General features: G+C 41.6%; 1 protein-coding gene across 4 annotated transcripts in view; it reads left to right on the forward strand.

The window, feature by feature from the left end:
• Positions 1–14039, forward strand: part of LOC306845025 (lysine-specific demethylase 6A-like) — a gene marked incomplete at its 5' end in the record, with an annotated part of 65500 nt that extends 51461 nt beyond the window's left edge. For all 4 annotated transcript variants that reach the window (XM_079377525.1, XM_079377523.1, XM_079377524.1 and 1 more), the window contains 7 exons: positions 5147–5295; positions 5385–5499; positions 5585–5772; positions 5844–5985; positions 11234–11360; positions 11435–11605; positions 13041–14039. In XM_079377525.1, coding sequence (XP_079233651.1) covers positions 5147–5295; positions 5385–5499; positions 5585–5772; positions 5844–5985; positions 11234–11360; positions 11435–11605; positions 13041–13070 — 922 coding nt within the window. In that variant the 3' untranslated portion in view covers positions 13071–14039. The remainder of the gene's footprint in view (positions 1–5146; positions 5296–5384; positions 5500–5584; positions 5773–5843; positions 5986–11233; positions 11361–11434; positions 11606–13040) is intronic.
• Positions 14040–15412: the final 1373 nt, after the last annotated feature.

Below are 15412 nucleotides of genomic sequence, written 5' to 3' on the forward strand. Positions count from 1 at the left end.
GCTACTACTAGGCTACTATTACAATTATTAAAACTTTTTTTTTTTTATTAATGATCACACAACATTTCTTCCATGTTTTAATTTTAATAGTAAAATTTTGTTTGCCAAAATAAATAGTTTTATTTTCAATAATTTAAAAGAAAAATGAAATAAATGTTTTATGCCTTCATTTGAAAACCAGATACAGAACACAGAATTTCTGAGGAAAAATACAACATTTCATAAGGCTGTTTTAAGAATAAATTTGAATAAACTAAGTAGTTTTTATGCATTCAAATAATTAGACATACTACAACATAGAATTTAATAACAATAAAACATATTGTGAAAGAAAATAAAACACCCACTTGTGAAAGTGGATAAAGATTTTAATTTTCTTGAAGTCTTTAACAACCTAGAATAAATGAATAGAAATGATGATTCTGTCTGAGCTAAGTGTTTTAAAACGAGCACGCACGAGTGTAAACTGACAACTATTTGAGCTTTATTAACATTATTTGCACTGATTTATTGTGTTGGCTATATTTTTTCCTTTGTGCAGCGGCTCAGGAGATGAGTCTTTGAGTCTGTATACATGTCAACAAGCTGAAAAAAATAAAACCAAAGTTTTTTGAGATAATGTAATCTTGTTAAAACTGTTTTCATAAAATTGGTATCGAAAAAAGTATCGTTCAGGAACCGGTATCGAACTCAAGGTATCGGTATCGAACATTTTTGAACGATACCCAGCCCTATTGCTTGTACACTTTTTTCCTTCCCTTCGCCTCTCTATTAATGTGCTTGGACACAGAGCTCTGTGAACAGCCAGCCTCTTTAGCAATGACCTTTTGTGTCTTGCCCTCCTTGTGCAAGGTGTCAATGGTCGTCTTTTGGACAACTGTCCAGTCAGCAGTCTTCCCCATGATTGTGTAGCCTACAGAACTAGACTGAGAGACCATTTAAAGGCTTTTGCAGGTGTTTTGAGTTAATTAGCTGATTAGCGTGTGGCACCAGGGGTCTTCAATATTGAACATTTTCACAATATTCTAATTTTCTGAGATCCTGAATTTGGGACTTTCTTTAGTTGTCAGTTATAATCATCAAACTTAAAGGAAATAAACATTTGAAATATATCAGTCTGTGTGTAATGAATTAATCTAATACACAAGTTTCACTTTTTTGAATGGTATTACTGAAATAAATCAACTTTTTCATGATATTCTAATTTTATGACCAGCACCTGTATATGTAATATTTATGTGTGTGTGTGTATATATGTATATATATATATATATATATATATATATATATATATATATATATATATATATATATATATATTAATTAGTATTAATTAGTGTTGTCAAAAATATCGATATTTCGATAAATATTGATACTGAAATATGGTATCTGAACGGTACCAATATGAATTTCCTGAAGTATGGATACACCGATACTAGCCGAGCTTCTCTCCAAAGGCGCGTGCACAAGCACCACACGTGACCGCACTCGTCTCCTTCGCTCTGGTTAAATAGCAGAAGTGAAGTGAATAGAAAGATGACTGCTCTGGTTGTTAAAGAACACAGCAGGAGCGCTATCTGTAGGATCTATGATTCGTTTAACGCGGAATGTCACGGAATTTGTCAAAGTTTGGATGAATTAATCAAAAGTAGGTCATTACACTTAAATCAAATCGCGATATGGACTAGTATCTGTAAATATTAAGCAGCAAAAGTGGATTTAAATATGAATCCTGCATGTTCTGCGCGTCTCTGTGTGAATGTGCTGCACGTGCGGTTGTGTTTACTAATGTGGCGCTCGCGGTGATTTCAGCGTCTGCCGTCTCAATGAGGACATAAATACATCAACAATATCTCCAGAACTGATCTGAAAGCACTTTACCAGCATTTTACCATTTAATTTGAGTAAAACTAGCATCATATCATACACACACAGAACTTTAGAAGTATTCACGGCAACCCGTCAAAATAAAAGTTCGGTTTAACTTAGCCTATTAAAGACCGTGTGCCAGAAATAGGCTAGATTACTATTATTTAGTAGAATGTACATAATACTACTTACTACTGCTGTTAATTTGAAATAATCATAAAATATTTAAATTTTAATAGTAAATCCACTTCATTTGCCAAAAATGTAAATGTTTAATTTTCATTAATTCAAATATAAATTAATTAAAATAGTTTTATGCCTTCATCTGATATCCAGTCAAATTTAAATACACAACACAGAATTTCTGAGGGGGAAAACACATTTCATAAGGCTACTGTAAGAATAAATAAAAATAGTTTGTATGCATTCAAATAATAGACATGCTAAAACAGAATTTGGTAACAATAAAACATAAGGTGAGAAAAAAATAAAACATTTCATACGGCCCTAAATGTGTCATTTTTGTTACACTTTTAATAAATGTATAATTTTCATGATTTTAATTAATTAGACATGCTTTTAGATTAATAGCATTTAATTTGACCATTACAAAAAAAAAAAAAGTCCAGAAAAAATTGAATGTAGAAAAAAATAAAACGTAATTTGGGGAAAAATAAAACGGATTTCATAGGGCCCTATATCTGGAAATATTTTGCTTATGAAGCAAATGAGAACTTTGGATTTTAATTAGTACATGTATTAGTAAACGTTAGTTTCAAGTAACATTTAACTAAGATTAATAAAAGATTAATAAATAAATCAACAAATGCAGTACCTCAAGACATTTTTTGTTCATGTAAAATATACCGCATGTTCTCGACTCGTTACATTTATCTTTAAATTAAAAAAAAATTACCCCCTTAATATTGTGGCAGTTTTTTTCTCCGTGGTATCGAAAATGGTATCGAATATCGATATTTTTCAAGGTATCGTATCGAAGTTAGAAAACAACACTAATATATATATGAAGTGAAGCGACATACTGCCAAGTATAGTGACCCATACTCGGAATTCGTGCTCTGCATTTAACCCATCCAACGTGCACACACACAGCAGTGAACACACACACACACACACACAGCAGTGAACACACACAGACACACACACAGCAGTGCACACACACACACAGCAGTGCACACACACACACAGCAGTGCACACACACAGCAGTGAACACACACAGCAGTGAACACACACAGACACACACACACAGACACACACACACAGACGTGCACACACACACACAGCAGTGCACACACACACACAGCAGTGCAGACACACACACAGCAGTGCACACACACACACAGCAGTGCACACACACACACAGCAGTGCACACACACACACAGCAGTGAACGTGCACACACACACACAGCAGTGAACACACACACACACACACACACAGCAGTGCACACACACACACACACAGCAGTGCACACACACACACAGCAGTGCACACACACACACAGCAGTGCACACACACACACACAGCAGTACACAGACACACACAGCAGTGCACACACACACACAGCAGTGCACACACACACACACACACAGCAGTGAACACACACAGACACACACTGCAGTGCACACACACACACACACACACACACACACAGCAGTGCACACACACACAGCAGTGAACACACACACAGCAGTGAACACACACACAGCGGTGAACACACACACACACACACACACACAGCAGTGCACACACACACACACACACACACACACACAGCAGTGCACACACACACAAACACACAGCAGTGCACACACACACACACACACACACACACACACACACAGCAGTGAACACAGACACACACAGCAGTGCACACACACAGCAGTGCACACACACAGCAGTGCACACACACAGCAGTGCACACACACAGCAGTGCGCACACACACAGCAGTGCGCACACACACAGCAGTGCACACACACACAGCAGTGCACACACACACAGCGGTGAACACACACACACACAGCGGTGAACACACACACACACAGCGGTGAACACACACACACACAGCGGTGAACACACACACACACAGCGGTGAACACACACACACACACACAGCGGTGAACACACACACACACACACAGCGGTGAACACACACACAGCGGTGAACACACACACACACACACACACACACACAGCGGTGAACACACACACACACACACACACAGCGGTGAACACACACACACACACACACACAGCGGTGATCACACACACACACACAGCGGTGATCACACACACACAGCAGTGAACACACACACACACAGCAGTGCACACACACAGCAGTGAACACACACACAGCGGTGAACACACACACACACACACACACACACACACAGCGGTGAACACACACACACACACAGCGGTGAACACACACACACACAGCGGTGAACACACACACACACACACACAGCGGTGAACACACACACACACACACACAGCGGTGAACACACACACACACACACACAGCGGTGAACACACACACACACACACAGCGGTGAACACACACACACACACACAGCAGTGAACACACACACACACACACACACACACAGCGGTGAACACACACACACACACACAGCGGTGAACACACACACACACACACACACACACACAGCGGTGAACACACACACACACACACACACAGCGGTGAACACACACACACACACAGCGGTGAACACACACGCACAGCGGTGAACATATATAATATATATATATATAATTAACAATAGCTGTTCTATCTAATTTGTTTTTTAGTTTTTTTAATGGGGGCAAAAGAAAATCATGTTTTTTTTTATATTTAAAAGCAAATGCAAACATATCGAGATATATATCTAATATCGTAAAAATGTTGAAAATATCAAGATATCAAATTTTTATATATCGCCCAGCCCTAGTATGCGTGAACTCTGTATAGGTGTGTAGTTTGGTTTGTGATTTATACTCGATTTTGCACATCGTTAAAACAACAATTATGACATTATCGCAGATGATTTATATCGCACACCCCTAGCAAGCAGTGATTTCAAACTGCGAGCAAATGACGGTCAGTTTCTGAGTTTAACATGTCTCTGAATGCAGTTTAAGAGGCTGTGAGAATGACAGCTACTGTAGTCCTTGTGCAGTCCACAGCTGTACTCCTGCAGCTCAGTGTAATGTAAGTCTGCCAGTCAAATAAAGCTGAGGCACTGCTCCCCGCAGGTGGAAGCTGCAGCTGCAGGAACTGAGTAAGCTGCCTGCGTTTGCGCGTGTGGTGTCTGCTGGGAACCTGCTGAGTCACGTGGGCCACAGCATTCTGGGTATGAACACGGTCCAGCTCTTCATGAAAGTCCCGGGCAGCAGAACTCCAGGTGAGACGCTGCTGTTATCGTGGTGCTTCAGAAGCGCAGTCAAACCAGTCTGTCACAGCCGGTCACGTGATCTCTCTGTTCGTGTTCAGGGCATCAGGAGCACAATAACTTCTGCGCAGTCAACATCAACATCGGGCCGGGCGACTGCGAGTGGTTTGCCGTGCCGGAGCCGTACTGGGGCGTGATGAGCGAGTTCTGTGAGAAGTACGTGCACGGCTCTCCTGAACATTTCGTTAAATCGTCTAACGGATGTTAAAGTGGCTTCTGTTGATAAGAGTCTCTCTTTCAGGAACAACATCAACTTCCTGAAGGGCTCGTGGTGGCCCAATCTGGAGGATCTGTACGAGGCGAACGTGCCGGTGTACCGCTTCATCCAGCGGCCTGGGGACCTGGTTTGGCTGAACACGGGAACGGTGCACTGGGGTCAGGCCATCGGCTGGTGCAATAACATCTCGTGGAACGTGGGCCCTCTGACCGGTGCGGAGACATTCAGCCTGGCTCTCTGCGTGATTTTGCCTTGTGTGATTGTGTTCTTCTGCTTTCTGCAGCGTATCAGTACAAGCTGGCCGTGGAACGTTACGAGTGGAACAAACTCCAGAGCGTCAAATCTATGGTTCCCATGGTGCATCTGTCCTGGAACATGGCGAGGAACATTAAAGTGTCTGACCACAAGCTGTTTGAGATGATCAAGTGAGTGTGATGTTTTCTCGATCGATGTTAGGGTTGAAATTAATCGTGTCTACGATGTAGGGGTGGGCGATGTGACCAAAATTATATCATACCTGCAAACTTGTCGCTTTTCGGTGACAATCGCCGCTTTTATTGTCAATTGGGTCATTCACGTGAATCGTGTAGAACCGGAGAGTTTTTTTTTGGGGGGGGGGGTCTTGCGTTAATTGACATCTGGGCCGATCGGAATCTCTACTGAGCTCGCGCCTGTCAAGAGAGGAAGGTGGGGGTGGGCTTGCGTGCCATGTAGGCCATTATTGGACAATTCTTATAAAAGACATTTTTTCTGGACCAATCGGAATCTCAGCGCTTGGTTCAGGATCTTGAAACACACTGCCATCTGTGTTCGCGCCTGTCAAGAGACACCTGACCTAATGTGGAAACTCTGATGGAAATTGAATTCAAGGTAAATCAGTCTTTTTGGAGCTAAACAACAGATATTTGTTTGCTTAAGTCAAATAATGTCAGCTAAGTTAGCGGTTTTTTTTCATACAGTTAGCCTATGCTTCGAGCAAAATGCTTAATAGCAAGCAATACAAGCGGATCCAATGCTGGAATTTCCGTTAGCAAGATAGCAAATTTTCTAGCCATCTAACATTGTTAGCTAGTTGTAATGTTAATTCCTGCATTGTCTGACTGTCTTGCTAACTAAAGTTAACCATTTAGCTTGCTACGTAAGTATATAGTATTTCAGATAGCCAACTTAGGTTGCAACCTTATCATTAGCCCCTAACTTAAGCCAGGTGCTCTGCCCTGAGTTCTGGCTACTACTCCAATTCTGAGCTACCCTGATTAACGACACGTTATGGAGGTTGTCGTGTGCGCAGCCGTCATTCAAGTCAGCTGGATGTAGCCCTACTTTTAAAGCGTTTTTGATGTGTTGATGTGGGTAGATGTGACTGTTTAGACAACAGCTGATGCGAGAGTAATACAGTGTAACAGAGCAATTTGACGTCTTGTTGCATTGGATGCGCCGCATTACTTGTAAACAATGTCTATTTAGAATCTGGCGAACGTGCAAGGCTAATGCGTTCACAGTGTCGGCGTCGCCCATTCTGCACCCCCCCCCCCTCCCAACACTGTCACATTTTTTTCTCTGAGTTTGCAGGTCTGTTATATAATAACTCAAATACTTTTAGATTAGATTCAACTTTATTGTCATTATGCAGAGTACAAATACAGAGCTAATGAAATGCAGTTAGCATCTAACCAGAAGTGCAAGAATATAGTGTTTTATATACATATTAGTGCAGAGTAAATGAAGATAAGATTTACAGAATGTACAGTGGAATTGCTATATACAGTATTGAGCAGAGTATATACAGAATATAAAATAGGAATGCAATGTAGGGATTGTATGTACATTATGAACAGAGCAATGTAGATTATATAGATTACAGATTATATATACACATTATGAACAGCAGAAACGTGAGAACAGTGGTAATAAATAGATACAGCTGGATGAGTGTGCAAAGTATTGATAGAACAATGTATTCTATGCAAAATAGCAGTAGTGCAATATTTTATAGAAATAGTTTACTGTGCTTTGTATAGTAACAACTTTATACAGTTTATAGTGTAATAACTTTAACAATGTGCAGTCTGTGCAAAATATGAGTAGTGCAAATGCATGTGTGTAAAGTACTGTGACCAGTGCAGTAATAAGCAGGTGCAGGTTAGATTAGTGGTGTGGCGTTCAGAAGTGTTACAGCCTCGGGGAAGAAGCTCTTCCTGAGCCTACTAGTGCGAGAGCGTAGGCACCTGTAACGCCTGCCGGATGGAAGGAGGGTGAAGAGTCCATGGTTAGGGTGAGAGGCATCCTTGATGATGTTTCTTGCCCTGCCCAGACAGCGCTTATGATAAATGTTCTCAATGGAAGTTAACTGGGTGCCGGTGATCCGTTGAGCAGTTTTCACCACCCGCTGGAGTGCTTTGTGGTCAGATGCGGAGCAATTGCTGTACCATACTGAGATGCAGTTCGTGAGTATGCTCTCAATGGTACAGCGGTAGAATTCCACAAGGATCCTGGGATTCAGGTGAACTTTCTTAAGGCTCCTTAAGAAGTAAAGGCGCTGCTGTGCCTTTTTGACCAGAGTGGAGGTGTTATGGGACCAGGTGAGGTCATCAGAGATGTGGATGCCAAGGAACTTGAAACTCGACACACGCTCCACTACAGCTCTGTTGATGTAGATGGGTGTGTGTGCATGACTCCTAGTCCGCCTGAAGTCCACAATGATCTCCTTTGTCTTCTGGGTGTTTAGTTGTAGATTATTGGTGGCACACCACACAGCCAGGTGCTGCACCTCATCCCTGTAGGCTGACTCATCGTCATCCTTGATCAGACCTACCACCGTGGTGTCATCTGCAAATTTGATTATGGTGTTGGAGCCATAAACAGGAACACAGTCATGGGTGAAGAGGGAGTACAGGAGAGGGCTCAGTACGCAGCCCTGTGGCACGCCGGTGTTCAGGGTGATGATGGAGGAGGAGAGGTTATCTAACTTAACGGACTGAGGTCTGTTAGTCAGAAAATCTAGAATCCAATTGCAGATGGGTGTGCTGATTCCAAGCTGGCTGAGCTTGGAGGGGATTACAGTATTAAAGGCAGAACTGAAATCTATGAACAGCATTCTCACGTGTGTTTAGAAATTAAAATTGCTTCACTTTGTTTGAATTGTTTTTTTTTAATTATTATTATTACTAAATTATTACTTTAACTTAGTTAAAAACACACTCAGTTTATAGATTTAAGTGCCCCCAACTTATTGGCATTAAATTCAACTTGTAGGTTAAATTAAATGTTGAATTAAGTATTTTTAAATCTCATGTTTTTCTTCAAACAGTTTATAACCTCTAAATATATTGAATAATATTGAAATATACATAAATTACATTTACTTTTAATTTTATAAGATACTAATACTAGTTATATTGTTTAAGTGTTCCCTGCTATCTGCTTATACTGTGTTTTTAAGGGGCTTGCTTTGCTCTCTTTGTGTGAACTGGCAAGCAGTATGCATACTGAACATCAGCTAGACAGCTTTTAGTCCTGAGTGTGGCCCAAAAAGTTTAAACTGTACACACAGAACATCATTTTGACTCCAGCGTGGTGAAGACTGACACGCCGCTTGTGTCTTCTACATCATCATAATACGATTTATACGTTGAGACTAGAGAGAATCAGCTGTGTGCACTAGAGAGAATCAGGTGTGTGCACTAGAGAGAATCAGGTGTGTGCACTAGAGAGAATCAGGTGTGTGCACTAGAGAGAATCAGGTGTGTGCACTAGAGAGAATCAGGTGTGTGCACTAGAGAGAATCAGGTGTGTGCACTAGAGAGAATCAGGTGTGTGCACTAGAGAGAGAATCAGGTGTGTGCACTAGAGAGAATCAGGTGTGTGCACTAGAGAGAATCAGGTGTGTGCACTAGAGAGAATCAGGTGTCTGCACTAGAGAGAATCAGGTGTGTGCACTAGAGAGAATCAGGTGTGTGCACTAGAGAGAATCAGGTGTGTGCACTAGAGAGAATCAGGTGTGTGCACTAGAGAGAATCAGGTGTGTGCACTAGAGAGAATCAGGTGTGTGCACTAGAGAGAATCAGGTGTGTGCACTAGAGAGAATCAGGTGTGTGCACTAGAGAGAATCAGGTGTGTGCACTAGAGAGAATCAGTAGAGAATCAGGTGTGTGCACTAGAGAGAATCAGTAGAGAATCAGGTGTGTGCACTAGAGAGAATCAGTAGAGAATCAGGTGTGTGCACTAGAGAGAATCAGTAGAGAATCAGGTGTGTGCACTAGAGAGAATCAGTAGAGAATCCGGTGTGTGCACTAGAGAGAATCAGGTGTGTGCACTAGAGAGAATCCGGTGTGTGCACTAGAGAGAATCAGGTGTGCGCACTAGAGAGAATCAGGTGTGCGCACTAGAGAGAATCAGGTGTGCGCACTAGAGAGAATCAGGTGTGCGCACTAGAGAGAATCAGGTGTGCGCACTAGAGAGAATCAGGTGTGCGCACTAGAGAGAATCAGGTGTGCGCACTAGAGAGAATCAGGTGTGCGCACTAGAGAGAATCAGGTGTGCGCACTAGAGAGAATCCGGTGTGTGCACTAGAGAGAATCCGGTGTGTGCACTAGAGAGAATCCGGTGTGTGCACTAGAGAGAATCCGGTGTGTGCACTAGAGAGAATCCGGTGTGTGCACTAGAGAGAATCAGGTGTGCGCACTAGAGAGAATCAGGTGTGCGCACTAGAGAGAATCAGGTGTGCGCACTAGAGAGAATCAGGTGTGCGCACTAGAGAGAATCAGGTGTGCGCACTAGAGAGAATCAGGTGTGCGCACTAGAGAGAATCAGGTGTGCGCACTAGAGAGAATCAGGTGTGCGCACTAGAGAGAGAATCGCGGCGGCTTCATTGCACAGAATAAGTGCTGTGAGACGCGTGTGCATTGCTTGACAGTGTTTGCTTCCACTCGCCGTTATTTCAGTGTTTAACTTTAGATATGCTTTCATTTCTGGTAATTATTAGTATTAGATGCACAAACTGACAGACTTTCACGTGTGCTTTGTGTTTGTTTGTCCTGAAGCTCGATCGCAGCTGTGGTTAAATACACTTGCATCTCCAGATACTTTTATGAAAATGATGTAAACACAGTGAGTTATGTTTTCAGAGCAGGACAAAACATCTGATGTGGAAACAGATCTGTGCATTAGTGTGAATGAAGCCTGTTAAAGCTGCCGCTGTCTATGATCTCATCAGTAATAATCAAACAGCAATAATGCTGAGGAAAACAGAAAAACCCATAACTATGACTGTCTGTAAACTTTCAGATACTTAAAGCACTCTCAGATACTGAAAGTACTTTTTGTTCATCACTTGTACTTGTCTTTCCCCGCATTATTACTTTATATTGGCTTGTATGTTTTGAAGCTGTATTTAGTTGAAATTCTTAACAATTGCTTTGATTTATTATTATTTTGTAATTATTTTAAAGAGTAGACTGCTTATATAATTTAATAAAATTGTCAATGTAGCCAAATGTAGCCATGTGCTGTAATATTGAGGATGAGACTCGTCGCGATGCATTGTGTAATCAATCGAAACGTTGACACGATAATCGTAATCGAATCGAATCATGGATCCAGTGGCGATTCACACCCCTAATCGACGCACCCCTTGATCTGGATCGAATGGTAAAACGTGTCTCCGGTTCACAGGTTCTGTTTGCTGCGGACGCTCAAGCAGTGTCAGACGATAAAAGAGGCGCTGGTGTCTGCTGGGAAGGAGACGATCTGGCACAGAAGAAGCCGAGATGAGCCGGCACATTACTGCAGCATCTGTGAGGTGAGTGCTGGACTCTACAGCAGAATCCCTGGCCGTTCTCATCTGAATCACGTTCCTGTGCTGCCTTGTTCCAGGTGGAGGTGTTTAACCTGCTCTTTGTGACGAGCGACAGTTACTCCCGGAAGTCCTTCGTGGTTCAGTGTCAGGATTGTGCGCGGAAGGGCAGCAATGAGCTCGATGGTTTCGTGGTGCTGGAGCAGTACAGGATGGAGGACCTCATGCAGGTTTACGACCAGTTCTCATTAGTAAGTCTCTTATTTGACCAAATATGTCATTCATGTACCAGTGTGTGTCCTTTTGCTCGTACAGATGATCAGCAGGCTAACTAGTGACGCTTCAAGCAGCGTTTGCAGGTTTAGTCACGGTTTGTGTTTGAATTGAGACATGACTTCTGTGTGTCAATCAAGAAATGAGCAGCATGTAGGGTTGGAAAAGTCATGGAATTTTAAAACGGCAAATTCCAGGCCTGGAAAAGTTTTGGGGGGAAAAAAAACGGAAAGTTTTGGACAAGTCATGGAAAATTTTCACAAATCTCTGTATAATAGAATTGTTTAATCAGGTCCTGCATTTCAGTGCGGGATTGCGCATATATCGCATAGTTTTACTCATTCCCGCAGCTTTCGAGTTTAAAATGCAGGTAAATCCTGCACACATTTATTCAATGTAGCATGTAGGTTAGATGAGTAAATAAATCCTCACAGACTTCAGATCAGATCAGTGTTTTGAAACGGCGTACCGCGTCTCCTCTCTTTCTCTCTCAGAGCGGCTTCTCATCGGTGTCTCGTCTGCAGAGCAACAAGCTGCTATACCAGACTTTCACTCGTGTGTCCGGACAGATGACTGAACTAATCGGGTCACTGGTGCATCGGCACCAAAAATGTACCGTTTGCACCTCGTTTCAAACACTCAGTACTCGTGCTCCAGAGGCGGTTCTCTGTGCGCTCGGTCACTTCCAAGCACACGCGTATAAAGCTGCCTCACAAGTATCATATATCGGGTTATTTTTCGCAGCTTGTTGCACTTAAGTGGCCAAATACACACAAAATCACGTCAAAAAGGCCGTCCTGGCAAGTATCCTCATACACAGTGGGTTTTGTCTTAAGTGAATGTAAACGGTTGAGAAAGAAAACGCGCGTCAGTATTGTGTCTTGTGACAGCAGCCTAATAAATCTGTGCCGTCTGTCGTTAATGATAATTAAACAACAAAAGACAGAAAATCAATCACTGCACTTGACGGAATAACTTTTGTAACTTTAATCTGTTTTTAATTGACAGTTTATTCCATTTTTGCACTTTTTTTGTACCTGAATTTTACTGTTAGACTGAAAAGGTTTCCAAAATGAAATTTGAGTTGAGTTTAACTCATAATATTGGTTTTAAAAACAAATTACAATCTTCAGTGATGTGATATGTTCTCTGCGTGGAGTAACGTCTGGTGCAGTTGCAGCTTGTATTATTAGAACAAATAGAGAGCAAACAAGTAGCATTAATAGTTATTTTAGTTAACACATGCTATGCATTTGAACAGATTTTTATTCTTATTGTAAAATAATGGAACATCATGAATATTGTCTCAAAAGTCATCAGGAGTCAGAAAGAAAAGTCATGGAAATGTATTGGTACAAATGTGTATAAACCCTGACCATGAATAACGCTGTTCGCTCATCTTGTGTTTTGTAGGCTCCTGCTCTGCATTCGTCTTCATCTTGACATTAAGACGTCGTACATGTGGATAATATTGCATTACTGGAACTCTCTAAACGGACCATTTCTGATATTCAGGACCGTGGCGCTCGTCTCTCGCGTGGCTGGTGACCATTAGAGAGCTCGGGACCGTCGACTCAAGTGACCGTGTGTCTATGCAACCTGTTTATAAACTGCAGCGTGTGACTGTGGCCTGCGGGGGGCGCTAGTGAGCGAACTTCCTCTCTACACACCTCTTCCTGCTTCATGTGAGAAATTAATCACAAAAACTGGGGAGGAAATTGTGGGAAACTCGTTTTGTACATATTATCTGTCACAACTGGCATCATCACTTACAGACTACTGACTTCAGACGTTCTTTTTGTATTTTGTTAACATGCTGAAACCTGAAGTCTTTTCCTTGTGTCTCAAGGGTTCACCTTCACGAAGGAGCGCTAGCCTAGCTTTTTGTATGGTAGATAGCGATTTTACGATGACTTTGGATGGCAAAATCTACAAAAAAAAAAAAAAAAACATTTGTAATGTGAAGAATTAGGTGATTATATAATTTTTTACCGCTTTTCTGTTTTACCGGTCTCGTTCTTTTGACACCATGTTGGATATTTTGTTTCTTTAAGAAAAAGGAAAAACTTGTGGAAAAAATATAACGGCCAAGTCACAAAGAAAATGGGTTGCACATAGAGTAAGGAATAAAGTTTAAATTGTCTGTTTTTTTCCTTCCTTGTTTGTTTCTAATCCTGATGTACATTTACACTATTTATAAATACATATTTATTGCTTGAAGATATTTGTGGATGGAATGCTGTTATTTTTCCCAGAGTACCTGCCATTAAATTTGAAGGAGTTTGGTCATTTAAACTACTCCTGCATTTTTCTATATAGAATTAAACCGCTTAGTAAGCATTGTACAGAAACTATAAAATTGTTTTATTGTTTGAAGAATGTTTTATGAGTTATTAAACAAGTTGTCAACATATGTGCCCACACGTGGAGATCCTTCTTAAATCTGTATGACATTGCAATTTTTATTTATTGTATACAATGACAATTGTCAAGCGAGTGTTTTGAAATATCAGTTTTTAAAATGCCTAAAATCCCTTTTAAAGTTTCTTTGTTGTTGTTGGATAAGACCTGAAGATTCGCAGCGATTCACAATCACTGTATACAGTAATTAAGTCACGCTTGAGTAATATCTGTCCACTCATGAGGTCTGTTACTGTTAAACAGGCCTTTTGAAACCTCCAGAAAGCTTCAAGTTCATCGGCGTTCACTGAAACATTTACAGATGGACTCATTGTTTATGTCTGATGTGTCTGCTCTTAAAGAGTGTTCCTCAGTGTTTACTCTGTGAAATTCACCGGTCTTTTGAGAAGACATTGGCTCCTGAACCACAAGACTTCTGGAGGACTTGAAGGTGGTTTGGTCTTCTGACGTGTGGTCAGTAATGACCTCTTATGCAAGAATCTCTTGTCTTCGTTTCCCCCTTATTTGTACTTTTCACAATCTGTTGTTTAATGGAAAGCTGAAGCTAATGAGTTTCCTCTAAAGTAACTGCAGTCAGCAGCTAGAGAATTGCGTGTGTGTGTGTGTGTGTGTGAGATTGTGTCTTCGACACACTCTGGTATCTCATCTGTGCATGAGTTGATAACGTAATGCAGTTTATAAAGATGTTTCTTCTGTACTCGTTCAGGAGCTGCTGATGGACACTCAGTGGTATATTAATATAATGTCTTTTAAAAGGAATTGTTAGACAGTGACATATGGCTCCTCAGACAGAGTGACCACATTTAAGCTTTATTGGATCATTTAAAGACATTGTGTTAAACGTCTCCTGACTGAACGCCTCCGTTGGTGTGAAGCATCTCTGAAACCCAGCAGACAATGTAGCTGTAATTTGACAAACACAGATCTCTACACTGTATGCCAGGTTCAGGACCGCATCGGTCTCATATCGCGCTCATGTTGGTGGTTTTCCTCCACGAGTCTGGGTTTTGCTGTAGTGTTGTGAAGTGCTGCTCAATCACGGACTGACGGCCATCAGAGACCCAGTAGCCAGATGTAGCTGCTGGCAGAGACAGGACCTACACTGACCACTGAGCGAAGGATGGACGTCTACGTTGCTCTGCTCCTGAGCTGAGGCCTAGACAGAAGGCAGATAACGGAGTTAACAAATCGGACATGATCTCATGCACCACTGAAACCAATGTGTCGTCTGTCCAATGAAGGGAGACGAGTTCATGGAACATGTAACAGGCGGTTCGTTCAGTGCCAAAACAGGTGCATTAAACTCAGCCGATTGTATAATAGCCTGGAAGTGAGTGTAACAGGCAGATGTGGCCTGGAAAATG

This window comes from Barbus barbus, assembly GCF_936440315.1.
Source record: "Barbus barbus genome assembly, chromosome: 25".
Lineage (NCBI taxonomy): Eukaryota > Metazoa > Chordata > Actinopteri > Cypriniformes > Cyprinidae > Barbus > Barbus barbus.